This window comes from Symphodus melops (assembly GCF_947650265.1).
Source record: "Symphodus melops genome assembly, chromosome: 7".
Taxonomy (NCBI): Eukaryota; Metazoa; Chordata; class Actinopteri; order Labriformes; family Labridae; genus Symphodus; species Symphodus melops.
Genome location: NC_136697.1, coordinates 12,470,250 through 12,491,607, shown reverse-complemented (window position 1 = coordinate 12,491,607; position 21,358 = coordinate 12,470,250). Strand labels below are relative to the sequence as shown.

General features: G+C 39.4%; 3 protein-coding genes across 5 annotated transcripts; all 3 read left to right on the top strand.

Annotated features, from left to right (window-relative positions):
- Positions 1 to 894: 894 nt before the first annotated feature.
- On the top strand, positions 895 to 6,396 carry LOC306826602 (mitochondrial fission factor homolog A-like). The gene is made up of 7 exons (XM_079348020.1): positions 895 to 1,043; positions 1,746 to 1,967; positions 2,138 to 2,316; positions 2,952 to 3,031; positions 3,165 to 3,335; positions 4,209 to 4,284; positions 4,955 to 6,396. Exons 2-7 carry the CDS (start codon positions 1,751 to 1,753, stop codon positions 5,084 to 5,086), a joined length of 855 nt encoding a protein of 284 aa, XP_079204146.1. The 5' UTR covers positions 895 to 1,043; positions 1,746 to 1,750; the 3' UTR covers positions 5,087 to 6,396.
- A 63-nt stretch (positions 6,397 to 6,459) lies between these two features.
- On the top strand, positions 6,460 to 11,713 carry LOC306826599 (putative flap endonuclease 1 homolog). The gene is made up of 11 exons (XM_079348016.1): positions 6,460 to 6,732; positions 7,814 to 7,880; positions 8,108 to 8,210; positions 8,419 to 8,470; positions 8,600 to 8,661; positions 8,748 to 8,884; positions 9,922 to 9,982; positions 10,082 to 10,213; positions 10,299 to 10,438; positions 10,526 to 10,670; positions 10,773 to 11,713. Exons 1-11 carry the CDS (start codon positions 6,651 to 6,653, stop codon positions 10,827 to 10,829), a joined length of 1,038 nt encoding a protein of 345 aa, XP_079204142.1. The 5' UTR covers positions 6,460 to 6,650; the 3' UTR covers positions 10,830 to 11,713.
- Positions 11,714 to 11,792: 79 nt separating this feature from the next.
- Positions 11,793 to 21,243, top strand: agfg1b (ArfGAP with FG repeats 1b). 3 transcript variants are annotated; one of them, XM_079348007.1, is made up of 12 exons: positions 11,793 to 12,136; positions 14,404 to 14,497; positions 14,776 to 14,891; positions 15,492 to 15,624; positions 15,727 to 15,883; positions 16,053 to 16,160; positions 16,702 to 16,846; positions 17,715 to 17,782; positions 17,902 to 17,994; positions 18,849 to 19,007; positions 19,449 to 19,543; positions 19,700 to 21,243. In XM_079348007.1, exons 1-12 carry the CDS (start codon positions 11,970 to 11,972, stop codon positions 19,757 to 19,759), a joined length of 1,395 nt encoding a protein of 464 aa, XP_079204133.1. In that variant the 5' UTR covers positions 11,793 to 11,969; the 3' UTR covers positions 19,760 to 21,243. The 3 variants fall into 3 exon arrangements, with proteins under 3 accessions (XP_079204133.1, XP_079204132.1, XP_079204134.1); XM_079348006.1 differs by having other exon boundaries at positions 16,050 to 16,160; XM_079348008.1 differs by lacking the exon at positions 16,053 to 16,160.
- Positions 21,244 to 21,358: the final 115 nt, after the last annotated feature.

The following is a 21,358-nucleotide window of genomic DNA, read 5'->3' as shown; positions in this document are numbered from 1 at the left end:
ATTAATTTTCCTGGGATTTGTACAATATGTAGGTCTACATTTCCTAGAAATGAATATAATTCTTGAAGTAATCGATTAACATCTGCGCTAATGTAAAGCACATTTTCAGCACATTGTCATAAGAATAAATAACATGGTTTAACCATAGACTGTCATAATAATAAATAACATGGTTTAACCATAGACTGTCATAATCATAAATAACATGGTTTAACCATAGACTGTCATAATCATAAATAACATGGTTTAACCATAGACTGTCATAATCATAAATAACATGGTTTAACCATAGACTGTCATAATCATAAATAACATGGTTTAACCATAGACTGTCATAATAATAAATAACATGGTTTAACCATAGACTGTCATAATAATAAATAACATGGTTTAACCATAGACTGTCATAATCATAAATAACATGGTTTAACCATAGACTGTCATAATAATAAATAACATGGTTTAACCATAGACTGTCATAATCATAAATAACATGGTTTAACCATAGACTGTCATAATCATAAATAACATGGTTTAACCATAGACTGTCATAATCATAAATAACATGGTTTAACCATAGACTGTCATAATAATAAATAACATGGTTTAACCATAGACTGTCATAATAATAAATAACATGGTTTAACCATAGACTGTCATAATAATAAATAACATGGTTTAACCATAGACTGTCATAATAATAACTGAGTTAAGTATGATCATGTTGTGTGCTCGTTTTCTATCCTTCGTGGTACCTGCCGCTGCAGTCCGCGTGGACTGACGGTCGGTTGCACACACACTCCGCCCCGGCGGCCATACAAGGTTTATATAGCAAGCCTCTACACACGCACACACGCACACGCGCACACACACGCACACACGCGCACACGCACGCACACACACACACACACACACGCACACACGCACGCACACTTACTCGTGTGTATTAGCTTGAAGCGGGGTGTGTTTCAGTTTCACTTTAGCCTGAACAGAAAACCTGTGAGGACTACTGAACGGACATCAACCACATGACATTTTAAGCGGTAAGCAACCAAGAAGCTTCAGTAGAGAGGGGTCTGGTTAGCTTGTTTCTGCAGACTGTGCACTCGCTGCTAAGCTAGCGTGTTGTGATAAAGATAACATCAGTTATCACAGACTGTAAGGCTAACACCTGTCTAACACGATGACATAATAGTGAAGTAGCATTAGCTACCAGCTAACCTTAGTGTTAGACATGGCGTCTAATGTGGATTTTCATTCAGTGACATTGAAGCCATGTGTCAACAACAGTTACACTGCATGTTAACGTTACATAACTGCATGCAACACAACGACTCTCATTTCTAACATGTTCATATTGTGCCTACTGTCCACCTTGTTGTGGAGGCTTGTTTAGTTTCTTTACAGGACACAGCATGTTCTGGGCATTACTTTAACCCACTGAGCCAAATAACGAGCACTATTTGTTTTATTATGCATAATGACACTGCTTGAAGTTTCTTTTAGGTTAAATATGATGACATTGAAGATTCATCCTCTTACAAGGATTCAAGGACTTTGTTATATTAGCTTTGACATGATCATTTTTGACATGCTTAACTCTGTTTTGGGGTCACCGAAATATAGCCTGAATGTCTAAAAATAAACCTAAAATCACGTCTAATGTCTAAAATCAAACCTTTAAATTAAACATTTCTATATGTTTGAAGTGTTTTACAATGTCCTTTCATTTGATGTGTATGCAGGCTTGATGAGTGAGCCAACCTTCTCCTCCCCCTCGGCTGAGGTGGCTGAGATGAACCGTATCCATTATGAACTGGAGTACACAGAGGACATAAGCCAGCGCATGCGAATCCCTGAGACCCTCATGGTGTCATCAGAGAAGCAAAAGGGGTCTCTGTTACTTCAGCAATCCCTACCTACTCACACGACTATGATGCAAGTACCTGAGAGGATTGTAGTAGCAGGTAAGGGTCACTGAGGACTTCATAGAAAGAGCTCATGGCAGAAAATAACCTTACACACATGGTTTAAGATGAAATTGAGGCAGATGCACTCGGGCCGCTACACTCTTAAATTTCAATGATTCTTGTGACTGCTATAGTCGGTGTCAATCCCCTCCTCGCTTACTCAACAGGTGATGATGGGGATACTCTGTTTTCTCGAACCCGAGACCTGGACCTGATTCAATCTGTCCCGTCTGTGGATCTCTTGAACATGAAAGCTCCACCACGTGTCCTCACCCTCTCAGAACAGCCACTGGACTCTCTTGAAACTGAACAAACTCCCACTTCACAGAGCAATCCAGGCCCGGTTGTAAGCATCAATCATTCATTACATTAATGCTCTACCAATAGAAAATCCTGACTGGCCAATTACTCACAGCCATGGCTCACAGACTCTGGAGGAATAACTGTAATTATATCGACCTGCGGAAAGAAGTCAGGTTTATTTGACATGACAGTGTTTACTGTGGGAGAGAAGAGTAAGGAGAGGATAGTAGAGAAGGACAGAGGTTAAACTATACAAGAACTGCAGGCTATGACAGAGGAACAAAACTGAAGGTGACACAAAAAGTAAACGGAGAACGTTACATGTTATGATGTACAGAAGCCAGAATCAGAATTGTTTTTATTGCCAAGTACATTTACAGATACAAGGAATTTGTCTTGGTGTAGTCGTGCAAAAACGGTTAATAAGGACAATACAGAAAGGCAAAATAGCAAGAACTGCGATAAAATATTAGAAGCAATTAGCAATATATATAATAGTTTAAAAAATGTCAAAAAATACAAAATTTACAAATAGTGCAATGGATTGCATGTATGAAAATATATCCTTAAAGATGAGAAATGTCAAGAGTCAGACAGTGAAGAAACAGAAAAGGTTTTGACCTTTTCAACCTTATCCATTGAGCCTCACACAATGTAAAATCTTTGTGTCCTTCATAGGCCCACTTTCATTCTCGGTCTCGAAGGGAGCGCAGTGCAAGTGAGAACATGTCTGGTCGCACCAGCAGATTGGACGTAAGGTAAGAGCACATCCACATTCAAGAAACCTGCCTCACCAATGATGGTTTCACTGTCATTCTTTTATTGCTCTTCATTCCAAAACGAATTTATTTAATTTATTTTTCTATTTCTTCTCCCTCTGGTCTCCTCCAGTGTAACTCCTTCCCCTCCTGCCCCTCCCGTCCGCCTGTGTCCCCCTCTCTGCTCCCCAGAGGATGCAAATATCGACCTGTTCACAGCTGCAGGGTTCCTGTCCTACGTCCAGTCAACCACACGCCGGGCATACCAGCAAGTCCTGGAAGTGCTCGATGACAGTCAGCGCAGGTGAGTTTTCATCGGAAGTTTGGACACGTATAAGAGGAGAAACACGATCCGTAAGAGACAACAATACGGGGAATATCACCGCCTTGTCCAGGGGTTGCTGCTGGATGAAGCCCGGTTCTAGTCATATTTCAGACTTACTAAAATTAAATAAATATGAAGCTGAAACGGCCAAGACCAACTTCTCCTCCATTGTTTTTGGTTGCCAAGGTGACAACTACCGGCCTTTCAACTTTGTGATTGGTTCGTTGAAAAAAAGCGCTGGTGACTTCAGCAACGCCTTTTTGAAAAGTTGAAAGACTTTTAACTTGAGCGCACGGAGCGGCCGCACAAAAACGGTGGAGCGCTTTTTAAAAAGACGCTGGGCGCTGCGCTTTTCACCCAGGCGGCCGCTTCCTGCTGAAAAACGCTCTCTAGCCATTGAAAACAACAAGATGCTGGCGCTGAGAAAAAAATCCAAAGTTGACACGGGGCTTAAGAGATCCAAGCATGATGTAGTAAGGGGTAAAGATAGTTTAGGATGATAGTTTGTCAGTCTCAGCCGGGCAACAGGACACAAGACCCTTCATGTTTTTAACCTTAACTTGCATCATTCCTCCTGTAATCTCTGCAAAGTAAGAACACTATTTAATGGAATTACAGGAAGGTGTCTGCGTCAATATTTGGACACAAGTTTGTATCACCTGCAGTGTGTTCTTTTGAGCCGACTTAATTTCAATCAGTTATACAATGTTAATACAGTCACTTTTTGTTCCCATAATGTCTTCAGTGGAAATGTGTGTTCAAAAAAAGATTGTCTCTGTGCATTCAATCTCTGATTGAACTGATATTGCAGTGTTATAAGTAACCTAAGCTGAGAAATGTGGATCTCCACAGGACACACCTGGACCTGGCCCTGGACATGAACCATGATGAATCTGGTTTAGTGGACGCATCCTCTCTGCGACGACAGGTAAAGCCTCTCACATGGCCTAAGTGTTTGTGACTGTCATGAGTTTACTGTCCAATAACAGACGTCTTTAGATAAATCTTAGTCTAATACTTGGCCAGTAAGAGCGGACACACACTTGGCCCAATTGTCCCGTACCATGCTGAAGCTTAATTGTCCCCCCTGGCCCATTGCACCCCTGGCCTTCACTGATACTGCTCATTGACTAACCGGGGCCTAAGCATGGTTACCTCTTGTAGCCTACATAACATTGCAATAATACACATACATGAAGCCTGCTTAGTTTCTCAAACACTCTGGGATTTCTTGATAATGGAAGGCTGTCCACGTTTTGTGTCCGTGCTTGTGCATGAACCGAACTGTGCTGAAGCACACCTCTTTCAACTGTGCAGAGCCAAGGAAGTGTACTGTGCTTAAACACGGATCGCAGCATTCACACTGGTCACATGAACTGCACCTTGAGGGTGAAGCGTGCTCGGGCACGGTATGGTTTGCCTCGTGTGAACGGCCTTCGGAGTACTCAAACTTTGTCTTTGAAGCTAACAGTATAGTTGAAATGTGCTGCAGTGCTAGACTTGGGTAATCCTATAGTAATCATACGCATGGCACAAGTAGTGTTATAAAAAGTGTAGAAGATCGATTGAAATTGTATTGTTTTCATGTTGTCTTCCAGATAGTCAAGCTGAACCGGCGTCTGCAGCTGCTGGAAGAAGAAAACAAAGAACGCTCCAAACGGGAGGTGATCCTGTATTCTGCCACTGTGGCATTCTGGCTTATTAACACCTGGATCTGGTTCAGACGCTAAAATGGGACAAGACTGAGAAGACCAAAACACTGGAAGCCAAAGCAAGTCCTTTTTCAAAGAAATACAGAATTTGTCATTACTATATCTAAATATGAAAAATCAACGACTGGAAACTAAAGGACATTTGTTAATCTCCCCACTTTCCATCACATTTAATTTAAGTTTAAAATGATTGGTGCTGTCCAGTTAAGACCAGAAGCAGTGAAACAACCATTGTTTACAAAACCAGCTGTGTTATTATAGCATACAGAACAACAGGCTAAGACGTAATGTTAAAGTTAACATGTCTCACTGTTAACTATACGTCTGTTTACCTGGCAAGACAAAGCATAATGAGACCACTGCTGTTGCTACAGATGTTCACTTAAGGAAAAACTAAATGTGCAGATGAGTTAGAATATGGGGACCACTTTAAAGAAGGACCTTGCACACCTGGCATTAGTCAGTATGCGCCGTAAAACTTTACTTCAGAATGATTTTACGTCAAAATAACAATAAGAAAATGTATAAATGATTGCAATGGTAAACAAGGATTTACTTAAGGCCAAAGTGTTTTGGGAACCAAGTTTGTCTTGAAATTGAGGTTTGTAAGTTCTTTAAAAAAAAAATTACCAATGTTAAAGTGTCAAAATAACATGAATTACTCTAGAGATGCCATACAAGTTACCCTTGAGGTCCTTTGAGTTCTGCAATACCAAAACATGTATATACAGTACTTAAATAACAAAGGGTTCAAATGTTTGGAGTCTGTCTTTTTTAAATGCATTATTATTTTTATTTTTTTGTCTCTCTGGCAGCCACAGCCACTAAGATTTCCATTATAAGCTAGATGAGTCTCTGTCATACAAAGGTTAGGCTGTTTGGAGTATTTTGTGTAAAGTGATATTGTTCTCCTCTGCTGTTTGTACATTTAGAGCTTGTTCTTTATCTTCCAGAAAACTGACCACTTGTGTTTTTTTTCACAAGTCACCTACGCATCTACAGGCATGGACTGTGTGGTTTCATCGTCATATCATCGTCATATAATAATGTGATATAAAAATCTAAGAGCTACTGTGTTTATGGTTATATGTAAAACATGACTACATATGAAATGTGGATGTCATTATTTTTCAGTGATGAAATCAGTATGTATTTAATGGGTTTAATTTATTGCTATAACAACAAAGTGTTACTGTGACCATTAGTTCCTGTTAAGCACTGTACCTATCACTTTGGAGTTTGAAGGTATGAATTTTACTTCCTATGTCAAATGTGAATACACTCATAGTATGTTTATATTTTTGCTGTAATAAATAATGGACGTTGAATTCCTTTAGTCCTCTCTGTGTACAATGCTGACCCCTGCTGCTTCATCGGCCTGTGTGCAAAACCAGGAAGATGTTGCTGCCTCTGCTTGCGTCTCGACAACGATCAAAACAACAGCTAGTTCACGTGTGTTCACCCTGAGATCTTCAACAACAGACAGTGAAGTTTTAATTGTGCAAACCTTAGCTTTTCTTTTCATTCAGTTATTGACAGCAGGTAAAGCTGTGAACATAGAAATCAGTGTGCGAACAGTATAATGGGGATCACCAAACTGGCAGATCTGATCCGTCTGGATGCTCCAGATGCTGTTTCTCACAAAGATATACGAGACTACACCGGTAACTATTATGCTCTTCCACCTGTGTCATTGCTTTGTGTCCCATTATTAAACTGCTATTGCTAAATGCTAATGTTAGCTTACTAGCTAGTCTAACAAGAAAACAATAACATATTGTTAATTTTTTTTTAAAACTACTGTTAAAAGTATTAACATATGACACCATCCGGTCAGTTTCGTATTACCGGTAGTTTTATTTATACAAATAATGCTCTAAACGTTCTGTTGTTTTCATACTGTTTCTGACAGTCGTGACTAAATGTTATAAATGTATTTAACCCTATATTAACCCTGTTTCTTCTGCTATAGTTTCTTAATGTTTTCTCAAGAATTACAACTATGCAAAAATAAAGTGTGCATGTAACATTGTGTAACCTATTAAAGATTTAATGGTAGGCCTCTGCTGTTCTTCCAGATTGTGATGATATAAAGATAAATAAAGTCCCTTTGATTGGTCTTTCAAACTGAACCTCATAATGATTTGATGGGGTTTTATTACTGCAATTCATGAAGAGTTAAAACCTTCTGGAGCCAAGTAATTTGAACAGAGTAGGATTAAATTGTTCAATTATTCCACTACTAAAAGCATTATCAGAAGAAAGAAGATTTACTTTCTTGAATTTATCCCATAAAAATAGGAAATTGGGTGTTTACACTCGGTGAATCATGCTTCACACACAGGCTGATATCACTCATGCACACACAGGATCCTATGGGCTGGTTGGAGGGAGGGGTTTCGGAGGCTTGCTCAAGGGCACCTTGGCGATGTCCAGAAATTTCCAGATTTTATGGTTTTTATGGGACTCGAGTCATTGACCTTCTGGTTCCTAACCCAAGTCCCTACGGCCTGAGCTACTGCCGCCCCAAATCAGACAAATCTGTACAGTTTATGTCACTGTTAAATGGAAACAAACAGTACCTCATACATACTTTATTTAAGTACTCTAATTATGTAATCTGTTTTTATTTATTTTTAATCTGTTCTCTGACTGGCTGTGACACACTACCATTTATGTTCTACAGTGAATTGACTTTTCTAGATAATTTAGATAAATGAGATAACAGAGTGTTACTCTCCACAGGGAAAGTGATTGCACTGGATACTTCTATTGTGATAAACCAGTTCCGTTCAGCGACACCTTTCCAAAGGTAAGCTCTTTAGGACAGACTGGTCTTCAGATTGATGAGGAAAGGAAAGCAACAGTAGAATTTTTCACTATAATTGTTTAAATCACTACTAACTATAGTTATCTAGTAGAATGAAACAATTGAAGACAGTCCTTAAACAAGTTGAAGATTTATGTTTTTTCTGATGCACAGGGTTGTATGTTTGGTCAATACATTTCTGTGAAATATCCTTTATTTGTTCTTCGTAGCCCTCTGAGAGGTATCTTTTTTCGCACGCTCACCTTCCTGGAACATGACATAAAGCCTGTCTTTGTGTTTGATGGAAAGCCTCCTGGAGAAAAGAAAGCTGTTGTAAGTGACACCTTTGATCCTAAATCGTTTGACTCAGTTTGACATTAAATATCTGAGGTCGGCAGGACAGTCACAGGTCAGATAGAGATAATGGGTGGTGTAATCGGTCCTTTATATTTGTCACTCAAAACTAATCAGCTTGATCTGAACTTAGCAGAACACATTTGTAGTGTGGTACAAATTGAAAACCTTGTGTTTCTTTCTGCAGCTTGAGAAGCGAGCTGAAGTAACTGGTTGGAGGCCCAACTTCACGGGCACAGGTAGATCTATACAGATAGCAGAGGTTTTCACATCATGGAACTACCGTACTTAAATTCTTGAGATATTCAATGGGGACTTAACCTGTCTGTCAAGTCTTCTAAAGTGAACCTCCTTTGTGCTCCATGCAGCATCGTCTCAGACAAAAGATTGTGTCCAGCTCCTGAAGTTTCTGGGTATACCTGTCATCCAGGTATGACATAAAATGGACCAAACTGTTTAAAGTATTTCTCTTAATTCATTTCAATGACATATTTTCCTCTCTTTCCTGTCCATTAGGCTCCAAGGGATGCTGAAGCACTGTGTGCCCAGCTGGTAAGACAGGGAATTGTGGATGCTGTTGCATCAGAGGACATGGACACGCTGCCATTTGGGGCAAAAACTCTCATCCGCGAGCTAAACGCTAAGAAAGACAGGTAAGAGCTGTGCATTTCATGTATTACTGAAATAATTCTACCAGTGTCTTCTTATATTTTGAAGTCTGTGTGTAGTTTTCCAAAGTATACTTGAGAATTAAAGTTGTTTAATTCGTTTGAGGTTTGTTTAGTTCGCCTTTGAGGTTTATCGGTTCACTCATGCCAGTGCATTGAATGACATTACACTTTTGTGCTTTACAGATATAAAAACAGAAATACAAAGCTTAAGGAAAGAGTGCAATAGAAATTAAGAAAACAAGTTTCTATTTCTATTCTATTAAAAAACAGAAGAATGTAAAAGTACTCGATAAGGTTACACCTTTTTTAAAAACTATTAATTTGTTGGTGTGAGGCAGAAAGTATATTTCTCATTGAAAGCCTGAGTGAATAATATAGTTTTAAGGCCTGATTTAAAGGAGCTGAGTGTGGCAGCAGTCCTCAGGTTTGTTCCACAGTACATGTACATGTTATACATTTACTCTGTGCAGCACATCCGTTTTTACCCTCTGTATTGAAACTATGGTAAATTGCTTTGTCTCTATTAAATTATTTATTTATTTATATATTAACATTTAAATTGTTCTTGTTGGCTTGTCAGGGAGTAAAATTTAAATCTGCTGCCTTTTAAATGTAGACTAAAGTTCTGCTTTTTCCAGCAAAAAATGTCATTAGCCACTGTGCCAAAAGGGTTTTACTTTCAATAATAATAATAAATATAATAATAATAAATAATAATTTGTTTAGTGGAGGCATGATATATTCCATATTTGTACGGTTAGATAAGCAGTGACTCAATATTTACATTTGTAAAGTTCAACATTTATTCCGAAAGTGGCACACAAAGAGTAGAAACTACTCTGCTATCTGCAAAGATGGAAGCTAAGGAAAGCACTCAGACCTCAGACAGCTGCTATTACAAAACACACCTGGAAACCTTAAAAGTCACTTTTTTTTCCCCATTCAGATGCAACCAATTGTGACTTTAACGGTTTCTTCACTTATCTAATATTGATCTTTGTTCTTCCTCTCCCTCACAGTAAAGTCATTGAATATTCTTTAACGAAGCTGTTAGAGAAACTCCAAATTAGTCACAAAGAGGTAAAACTAAAACTTGCTTTAAGATGCCTTTAAAATTATACATACAGAAACACTGTGCAAATAAGAAGTCTGAATTCCCTCGTGATTTTTCTCCACCAGTTTGTCGACCTGTGTATCTTGTTGGGCTGTGACTACTGTGAGAAGATCGCAGGTTTAGGTCCTAAGAGAGCTCTGACACTGATCCAGAAGCATCGCACCATTGAGGAAGTGGTTTTGCACGTCAACAAAAAGGTACTTTATGTACAACCAGTCTTTGTTGGTTTTTTTGTGTAACGCTAAGAATGCAAATCTTTTATGACATTTCCAATTGTTGCAGACCCATCCTGTGCCACCTTCCTGGAAGTACAAAGAAGCACGTAAAATTTTCTTGGAAGAATCTCAAACCATGGCTCCTGAACTCACCTGGACTGAGCCAGATGAAGAGGCCCTGGTTGGGTTCCTTGAAACACATGTTAAGTATGTACACTTTGCTTTTAAATTCTCAAGCCTGATTTCATTGCTCTCAGATCAAATCTGTATTGATGTTGGTGTTTGTTTATTAAGGGAGGAAAGTGTCCGTCACAGAATGGAGAATTTTCGTCAGATGCGTGAAAGTAAACGACAGGAGAGGAAGAAGGAGGAGAAAGCAGGACGCAGCAGGCAGACCAACATGGAGGATTTCTTCAGAGTGACCAGAAAAAGGAGTCAGGTGAGCATTTATGATTCGATGGAACCTTTTGAGAAAAAATATTCTTTAAAATATGGCTGAAATGTGAGCGTCAATTTGTCTGCTCTTTCATTTCCTCCCCAGGTCTTGGAAGCTGCAGACTCTCGAAGCAGCAACATAAAGAGACCAAAGACAAAATAAATCCACCCACACCTGCCACACACTGCCTTCACAGTCAGAGTCGGAAAAGAGTGATTCAACTCTGTCCTCCTGTCAAAATATCTACCAAAAATTATGAAAACATTTTTTTTTTGCAAGCTATGCTGCTTCAAGTCCACATGAAAGTGAAAGTGAAAGTCTAGACTGCTTTGTCATCCATGTCAGGAAATAAGCGGTATTCCACTCAATTAGATTTAATTTTATGACATGCTGATAATGTACAAAAGTTCAGAGGCAGCAACTTAACATGTTGAGTCATGTTTTTTTTTTTGAATCGGCAGAGGACTGCGCTTTTCAAACTGCTTTTTTGCAACCACTTCTGGAACAAGCCAAACCAGGCATCCTGTAATATGCTGACCTTTCTTGTCTTTTTTTTGTTGTCTCTGCAAGGGTGCACTTCCCTCCACTGACAGTACAATAACCTGATCTTGTCTTAAAAAAACAAAACAATGCAGTTCACAGAGCAGTTCTCCAATGTATCCAGCAGTGTCCTTTTTAGCCACCAAGAAAAGCAGAGCAGGCGTTGAAATGCAATGAATGAGAACAGTGTGGTCACTGTCATGGAGGCGTCTCCTCCCCCCCCGCCCCCCCAGCCAGAACTGGGGACAGGGGATGTCTCATCACTAGATATTCAATGAGCACCTGTTGTGTTAGGGGTGCCAAAGAGTGGACATAAGACTTGCATTTTAAAACATTTACTGGAATGGGATCATGTCTAAAAGAAGTATTGAGATGTTTATATTTCAAACTTTTCAGACTTTTTCTAATTAATCATAAATACATTTTTTAAATTGACATTGTGTGTTTTATATTTTGATTGTACATGTAAAGCTTTGAGCTCTTCAATAAATATTTAAGTTTTTGCATATACAGTGTTTCAAACGCACAGACTTTATGCTGTGAATACGGGGCATCATTCCAAGCCGACAGATGGCGCCTGTTCTTGTGAAAGCCGGTCTGTTTTTCTCACTTTCTCCATGTAGAAGAAGTTATTTGTCAGTCGCCCAGTCTACCAGCCAGACCTCTCAACAAGGTGTCTGCCCCTGAGTCACCCGCCCTGTAACCCGGGTCCCCTTTCCAAACTATTTCCCCCCCAGTGAAACCATCCCGCTGCTCTCCGCCATGGCGACGAGTGCCAAGCGAAAGCAAGAGGAGACTCATCTGAAGATGCTCCGGGAAATGACTAGCTTGCCCGCGAATAGGAAATGCTTTGACTGCGACCAGCGCGGCCCGACCTATGTCAACATGACAGTGGGCTCCTTCGTCTGTACCACCTGCTCCGGCATCTTGTGAGTTCACTCTTGGGATGAAGTATTATCTGTGTTGAGCTCAGTGTCCGCAGCATTGGCCGAGGACGATGCACCGCTGTCGGCCTCAGGTCTGTGCGGTGCACCGCTGACTTCGGCGGTACCGTTAGCTTCTCAGCTAGCCGTCAAAGTAAGGACAGGTAATGCCAAACTTTGGTGTTGCCTTCACTGATAGGTTGGGTAGGACGGTGTCGCCAGTTTGTTTTGTTTACAGCAATAACAACCTGTAATAAAGTTGTATGAAGTGTACATTCAGACAGCGTGAGGAGGGGGGGGGGCTTGCTGCTTGTGTGGTCATCATGGTTAGCACATTAACAAAGGTAAACATATTCGAGCAACTTGTTTCAAACAGTCACAGACAGGAAACCTTCCCTTTAGTTGAACTTTAGCGAGACCAACAAGGCATGTCGCAAACACACACACACACACACACCTTAATACACACAGCTGTAGATAAGCAGGAACAGGGCGGGTCTCAGCCTGGGAGGTCGATGAAAGACCAAGTGGGGCAGTGGGTCCCCCTTAGCTGCTGTCTGATGAAACCCCCCTCTTATAACTTAGAAACCTGAGGAAATCACAATACATTCTTTATGTCAACAAAGAGCTCTGTTATTATTGGATTATGCTCATGCTTCATCTGCTATTTATTTACCCTCAAAAGTAGAGCAACACATATTGAGTCCACTGTACTCAGTACAGTGTTTCTGTGCTCCAGACCGTCACATGTTAAATACTGCTTAGTTTAAACAGACGCCACCTCCTTTAAACACTGAAGTATGGATGAGCTCATGTCTTTATAATTAAATAATTGTTCTCCCAGGTGTGTCTGTGAAGCTGTTTTGTCTTTATGATTCAGTGTTGTTTAACTGGTGTACAGGTGTATTTACCTCTACACCTATGATTTCAATTATGTTACTGACACTGCACATAGTCACTCTTCCTAATGTATCTTGATCAAGTTGTACAGATGTGTATTTTCTGTGATTTCACGTCTAATAATTTTAAGCACATTCACCCTGATAACAAAGGCATGATATGTAACATTTCCATCTTAAAATGCATCATGTCTTTATTTTTGAGGTGTTTTCTCACAGTACCCAAAATGTAAAAACAAAAACAAACAAACTTCAGAGGGAACTTAGAGGAAAGCACAAGATGAGCCATCAGAGAGTAAGAAATAAAGTTGGTCACCTGTTTGCTACTTATCATAGTATCTGTTTGTGATGAAGTATGAGTATATATTGCTATATTGTTTAGCTATTGGCTAATGCCAGCCAACAAGCTAATGCCTACAGTTACATTATTAAATGGCAAGATAAACACACTGATAAAAATGATTTGGACCTCTGAAGAAAAGAGTGTTGAGCTCTCCCACTAATGAATTTTTGCATATCATCATCAGATGTTTAGTTGGCAAGCTAACGTTACGTTAGCTTATGTTACCTGCTGTTTTAGTTGAATAGTTGAATGAATTTGTGATCGGTCTCAATATGAGTAAAACGCCTGAATTTGTCTGCATTGAACTCTTTTCTACACAGATTTTGATTTGCAAATGTCTTTATTACAGAAAGTCGTCCCATGGTCTCACGTTAACCTTTTGATTATTGCTCATGATGGATTAACATCGGGTCTTTGTAGATAATATCGCAAAGAGAAAGGTCATTTATCTGCTCTTTTGTGAAGTGTCTTGAGACATTTGTTATGAATTAGTCAATACAAATAAAGGTTAATTGATTAAGAGAACTTTGTTGGCAAACATTAGTGTGCTTTAATGTTTTCATTAGTGTGCTTCAATGAGCAATGCTACGTGACTTCAGAATTGTTGCTAACTATAAATATCCTATCATTGTTGAAGAGCGTCTGTGCCAAACAATGTTTGCTCCTTTTTTATATAAATAAATCACACTTATAGTCAATTTGTTTTATCATTTTAATGTTAGAGATTTGAAGAAATTATCGTAACATTTCTTAAGAGTTTGGCCAAACAGTTAAGTCAATATCAGCAGTGAACACTTACATCTGCGGTTGTATGGGCTTTGTGTCATGTATGTGTCTGTCAAATATTCAAATTGTTCTCTGTTAACATTTTCATGACCCAAACATGAAATCGTCATGCAGCTGATGGGTCTGAGATTGAGTGTATCTCTGCATCTGTGATTGGGGTTTTTGTTTGCATGTCACATGGACAGCACTGGGTTGCATCCTGCTTCTCTTGTTCTTAAGCTAACGTATACCTTCTCCACCCACAGACGAGGACTGAATCCCCCGCACAGAGTGAAGTCCATCTCTATGACCACATTCACACATCAGGAAATCGAGTTCTTACAGAAACACAGCAATGAGGTATGATGCACTCTTTGACTCCGTGCAATATTTAACATTCTTTTAATAGTCAACAGTATCTGTTTTCAATTCAGAAGTAGCATCTTGGCATTTTTCTGAACCCTGCTTAGTCAACTTTATTGGCATTCCTTTCTCCCCACTTTTTTTCTCCCTTTTCTCATCATCCCCTCCCCCCTTCCCTTTACTTTTCTCTCACCTCTCTGGCTTTGCAACACAACACCCCCCCACCTAAACCCCCAACTTACCTCCCACTCTCCTCATTCCTCTGCCCCCCGTAGGTCTGTAAACACATCTGGTTGGGCCTCTATGACGACAGGACATCAGTTGTTCCAGATTTCCGAGAACCACAGAAAGTAAAAGAGTTCCTTCAAGAAAAATATGAAAAGAAAAGATGGTAACATAAACACATGATTATTTTTTGTGCTACCGTTCAGTGCTATTGACATTTCAGTTGTTCAGTTTTCACTCTGCTGGTACACATTTATAAATGTATAAAGGAATGAATGATTTATGTCAAACTTCCATGCATATTGCCTTAAAAAACTGGATTTGTGACATCAAGAAAATAATTATTCAAAGAAGTAAACGTCTGCAGTTCGTTCGGCAATGCTGGCTTGTTTCTATTAAGTGTGATGCAATGGAGAAGAGTTCTTACAATGAAGTGACACATCTGCCAGAAAGCCTTTGCAGTCAGGGATTTGGTTAACCACATGTTTGAGTTTGATAGCACCCTCTCGATTGTTTTCGGACTTCATTGTCTAGGATGTCTACGTGTCACTTTCTGCTTTTACTGCAGTGTAAGTAGAAGGAAGAGCAAAACTGTGAAACTATCATTTAAGAAGGGAGGTCATATTTAATAAGATCAGCTCAATAATGATTACCCATTTGAATTAATATGTTTAAACAGTGTCCTGATCAAATTATATATAGGCTACTGTTGCTTTTCCTTAGTTGGCATCTATATTTATGTTAATGTTATTTCCTGAAATCCTAGGTATGTTCCTCCAGACCAGGCAAGGGTAAATGTTCAGGCCTCTGTGTCTGGCTCCTCGGCCAGCAGCACCGGTAGTACCCCTGAAGTCCAACCCCTCAAGACCCTGCATCTCAACAAGACCCCACTGCGCCAGGTATCAAACACTGAACTTTCTTTTGCCCATTAAAGAGCAATCTGTGTTGTCTTTTTGATTCTGGATCGCAAACAATCCCTCACCCTCTTTGTTTTTACCCAGTCTCCAGGGCTCGGTCGTTCCCAAGCTCACTCAGCTGCTCTGGAGAAGAAGTTTGACTTGCTTTCTGACCTGGGTGGAGACATCTTTGCTGCTCCGCCCACTCAAACCTCCAACTCTACCAACTTTGCCAATTTTGCACATTTTCCAAGCCAGTCGGGTAAAAAAAGCTCCTTCTTAAGGGCCATTCATTAAAATTTGGACTAATACAGACTTATGAGGATGTTTAGATGTATGTAGTGTTTATTTTGTCATCATCTCATTTCCCTGCCATTGTTAATTTTTCCATTTTCATTGTCTGTAATGATTTTCCTTGTCTATGGCAGCAGCACCTCAGGGTAATTCAGAAACCAACTTTGCCAATTTTGAGGCATTTGGAAACACCACAATTCCATCCCATCTGAGCACGTCACCCCCCTCAAAGTCTTTTTCATCAGGTACACCCCCCCCCCCCCCCCCACACCACCATCACCACCACCATTGTCTGTTTCCACCCTATCCACAAACACTCCCCCTCACCTCATTATATTAAGTATATATTTCATGCCCTATGTGTCCACTGGGGAAGCTCATTATAAGTAAAACGCTGAAATGATAAGCTGATCATCAATACTGTTGATGCAAAGCACATCAATTCTTAAACTTTGCTCTGTGCAGTGAACTGTTAAAGGGATACTTCACCCATTTACATGAAGCTGTGTATCATTAGAAACATGGTAGTAGTGTTGAATGGTCGTGAATCCAGCCCTCATTTTGCCCTGAGACGAGAAAAATGTGTTTTTCTTTGCTTGAAAGTTTTCTTCATGTGATGCAAAAAGCGTCTTATTGCATCAGGGAGACCCCCAGTGGACATTCAGTCTTCAAACTCACACTATGAATAAATCTTACCACATACTAAGTTTTGAATAGACTCATTTAAATGTTTTTTTTTTAATGCCAATAGTGTCACTTTTTTTTTTTTTTTAAACATTTCCAAAGGTGGAGGTGTGCCAATCCCGTCAATCTCTAACGCCATCCCAACCCAAACCCACTCAGGAAGCTGCGCAGAGGATCGCTATGCTGCTCTGGCTGAACTGGACAATGAACTCAGCTCGACTGTTTCCTCAAGTGGCAATGTGCAAGGGTGAGGCACTGGCAGACACACACGCACGCATGAAGTTGGTGTACAAATGAAGCTGTACTGATGGTGACTATATAACTTTGTGGTTAAAATGAAGCTGTCACGTGTTAACCGTATCAGTAAATGTCTTAATGAAACAGCATTATGTGTAGCCTGAAACAATTACGGTAGTCTGAGAAATAATCTTGGTTTCATGATTTTTATTGTTTATAACTTTAATGATGTCCTCTAAATAAAATCACACAAACATTCTTCAGAAATGTTAATGTTATTTGTTGCTGACTTTTGAAACAGAAATTACACAGGGATCAATTATAAAGTACAAAATATTAAACAAATTAATGTGAATAAATAACAAAGTTGATTTTTACTATTTAATATATTGTATTAAAAGTGATTTTTTTAGAAATATAACTGTTAAATTGACTTCATCTATCCTCTAGGGAAGTTTTCCTAATGGAGGTAATCGACCAAAGCCATAAAGTCATGTGCCATGAGAAAATCCAGTTTGTTATTGTTTTAGTTTGAAGTACAAATGAAATAGAATTGACTATGCAATTCAATGAATAAATGATTAAAGTCATGGTATGATGCTGGAAGTCTACAAACTCCTGATTTATTTCTGGTATATTATCTTACAAAGTGTTTACTCAACACCTGGTAGGTGTACCTGAAATGCCCCCACACTGCCTACTTCACTCATTTCTTACTTGGACTACAAAGCTTTGCTGCAGTGTCTATTGACAACAGAAACTTTGTGAAGCAGAGCAGTGATTATTAACTAACCATGACGTTTTGAACTGTGGTAATAGTGTCAATGACAGGTTAACTGTCTACAGTAGCAGTGTTAAAAATATGTTTTTGTTCACAGGAATATATTTGGTTCATCACCAGCCCAGAATCCTCCTGTGTTACCCAGCATACAGCCTGCTTTTGGAGGTGGTATAAGTGATCACTATTTCATGAATGCATACAGATCCAAATGAGATTTTCAGCATGGTACATTTTTTACACCACACTTGAAGACTCGTTTTGTAACTTACTCCTTTGTCATCCAGCTGTCCCATCTACAAACCCCTTCGTTGCTGCAGCTGTTGCCTCGGAGATGGCTACCAACCCTTTCCAGACCAATGGCAGAGCTCCAGCTGCAGGTGTGTGCATTACACCAGGCGTACACTTTACGATTTAAAAATTTTTTGCGGAATGTCAGCTCCCACTGTATGACTGATCTGTTTACAATGCCGGGCCAAGCTCACTACTTACACGCTTACACTGTATGACCCAACAGCTGGACACGACCCGAGAGCTCGCGCTGTACTAGTTAAAACCCAGAATAAACAATTGTCAACAGAAAAACTCCCACAGATGATGGTTGAATTCAGTAATCTCATATGCATGGCTCAAATAGCCGACAGTCAACAGCAAAAAGGCTCTCACTCTCTTTCACCAACATGATGTGCATCACAGATAAACACTGCTGCTCATGTAGCTGCTTACTAGCAGCTACACCATGACAAACCTGCTCTGTCAGATGGAGGTCTGCAGATATTACTTGTATAGTTTATTTTATGATTGTAGGGGGAAGACAACTTTAACTGGCATGCCTGCGGTTTCCATGGTGATTTCTGGAGCTAGTTAGTTTGTGCCGGTATCATCAGGGGGAAACAGTGCAGTTTTACGACCAAAATATCAGACATACCAGAAATTCATCCGACTGGTTGGGAGCAACTGATCAGGCTGTGATCAGCTTGTGCCTCAGTGTACACTGCACATCTGACGATGATGTGTTCAGGCTGAAATTCGGCCAGACTTCATAATAAGTCGTACGACTCAAAATTCCTGTCTATGTTGGCCTGAAATCCCACAGTGTACACCCAGCTTTAGATTACACCTTTTCTTTTACACAGGCGTCTGATGTGACCCAGTTACATTGCACAAAGCTTTTTGATTTGCCATGTAGTATGTAGAATTACTCCTCCTTGTGTTGCGTGTGTGTGTCTTGTAGCTTCATTTGGTACAGGCTCTATGAGCATGCCTGCTGGCTTTGGGAATGCATCTTCTTACTGCCTCCCGACCAGTTTCAGTGGAAACTTCCAGCAACAATTCCCCGGCCAGGCTCCCATCCCTTACTCTCAACCTGCGGCCTACAACCCTCAGTCCAATGGTTAGTGGCATCCTACATCCCTCTCTCCTCTCACCCTGCTCCACCTGTGTGTTACCTGTTCATGTCATGATGTAGGAAACAATCATCCCTCAGCACGAGTGGTAAAATAGTAGTGATCCACATATAATATCTGCAGAAGTTGGCAGCTACTGAACAGTGATGACAGGTTGCATATGCGATACAAAAATGTAGGGTCTGTTTGGACAAAAAACAAGTCACTAAAAAAAACTGTGTTCATACCTGACTGTAATCTGAGACTCTGGGGCTTGGCTCTTTTTTAATCTTAATTTCCTAGATGTCTTTAAAAATGAACTCTCACTATGTAGTTCAGTGCAAAATGAGTGTTTGTTTACTGCTCTTGATATCTTTATTGCCTGCTTGAAATAACAGTTTCAAACGAAACCAAATAATTGCACAATGCCTTTCACTGTATCACACTAGGCCCTGCTTTTTCAGTCTACGGCCAGAACAAGCCCTCCATGACACCCTTTGGGCCACCCATGACGGGCCATGGCATGTCCAATAACCCCTTCATGGTGAGCATACATTGTGTTTTTTTAATACAAATCAGCTTTACCAACTTTAGAAACCACTTGAATTTATTGATTTCGCAGAAAAATATTTTGCTTTTTCATATTGTTAATTAAGTAAGGGAAACTTCTTGATACCAACCTCCTTTTATTTTTCTGCAGGCGGGAGCCCCAGCAGGGTCATTCCCTTCGGGGGGTTCATCCACTAACCCATTCCTGTAGCACAGCTACCAGTCATCGCCACAAGAGGACAGCATGCAGCACATATTCAACACCCATCATGCAATTAGAGGCAGAACATTTTTTTTAAAAGACTTACGATTTTTATTTTATTTTTTTCATAAAAAGAGTTTACAACACTATGAACGAGTGCAAAAGACTACATGGACGAATAAGGGACTGTTATGGTGGATAATATACTTTTTGGACTATATACAATGTATGCTTTATACTTTTTGTTTGTGGCTGTAAGCTCTGTGCATATCATAATTTGTAATCACAATTAAGTATATGTTATGTATAACAAGGACTGAGTTAACAAGGGTGAGTATATACACACCTTGTGGGGAATAACCCACTGCAAAGTATCCATATAAGTAAGGGTACAAAATTCCATCCCAATCCCAGTGTTCCTTCCCAATCCATGATCAATGGTGGAAAGCAGCCATGATGATGCAGATATTTCATTTTTAAAAGGGATCCCTTTTTTTTTTTTTTTTTTTTCTACTTAAGCACAATTGCTTCTATACTGGCTCGAAAGTGAAATATTTCCATATTACTCTGTAATCCAGATTCTATTTGCCATATTCAGAAGACAACTAACATCTATTTTTTTATTTTAAGAGTAACATCCCAGACAGATTAATGAGACACAAACAATTGAACTATTGGCCATTCATAAAGGTATTGCAAATATCCAGGAGTACAGGCTGAATGTGGGTTTGGAATCAAGTCCAGCTCTTTCAATGTGAATCCAGTGGTAAATTCCAATGTTTGAGGTCACAAGGAAAATGTAAAGACATGTCTTTAAGAGCACAACTGGAGGAAAGGGAAAGAAATGGCAGGCTTAAAAAGGATTGTTTTTTACATCCTTTTTACCTGCTTTACCTGAAAAAAGAAACATTGGAATTGTTATATATTTTCTGTAACCTTTTTTCTTCTGGTCAAAGATTTCATATTTAATAATATTCTCTGATAATGTAATGAAAAAAGAAAAGACTAATAGAAAGCGTCAAGGTAAATGCTGTGACTCAGATTGAATTTTAATAACCCGAGGTATTTCTTCACATGGTTGTTGCTGTTCTCTTCACAGGGAATGTCAGGTGGTGCAGACCATGTCCAGGCAAAAATATACTACTTATGAAAACAATATTTAACACGTTGGTTACACTCCATTAGTATCTGTTTCTTCCCTGCCTTCTGAATACAAAACATTTAGAGTGAAGAATTTTAGATATGGCACAGTTATGATTGTCCTTCAGTTTACTTTATGTAAGGCCAGATAAAATAACAGGTTACTATATGAACCTGTTATTTTACCTGGTACGCCTGCTAAACTAGTCATGAGTAATTTGGCTGTTATAACTTTAAGAGACTCCACAATGTGCCACCATTGACTAACATGTTATTGTCTTTACAAGAATAGGTAAGTAAATGTGTACATATATAAATACATGTATAAATAAATTAAAAGATTTTTAACTACACTCAAGGTTTTTATTTCATGAAGTGTGCCACTTTAGTTGTCTCTGTTGATATATTTTAAATGTATTTGATGTAAACAGGTGTCAGTTAAATATTAGAAATAAAACCTCATAGATC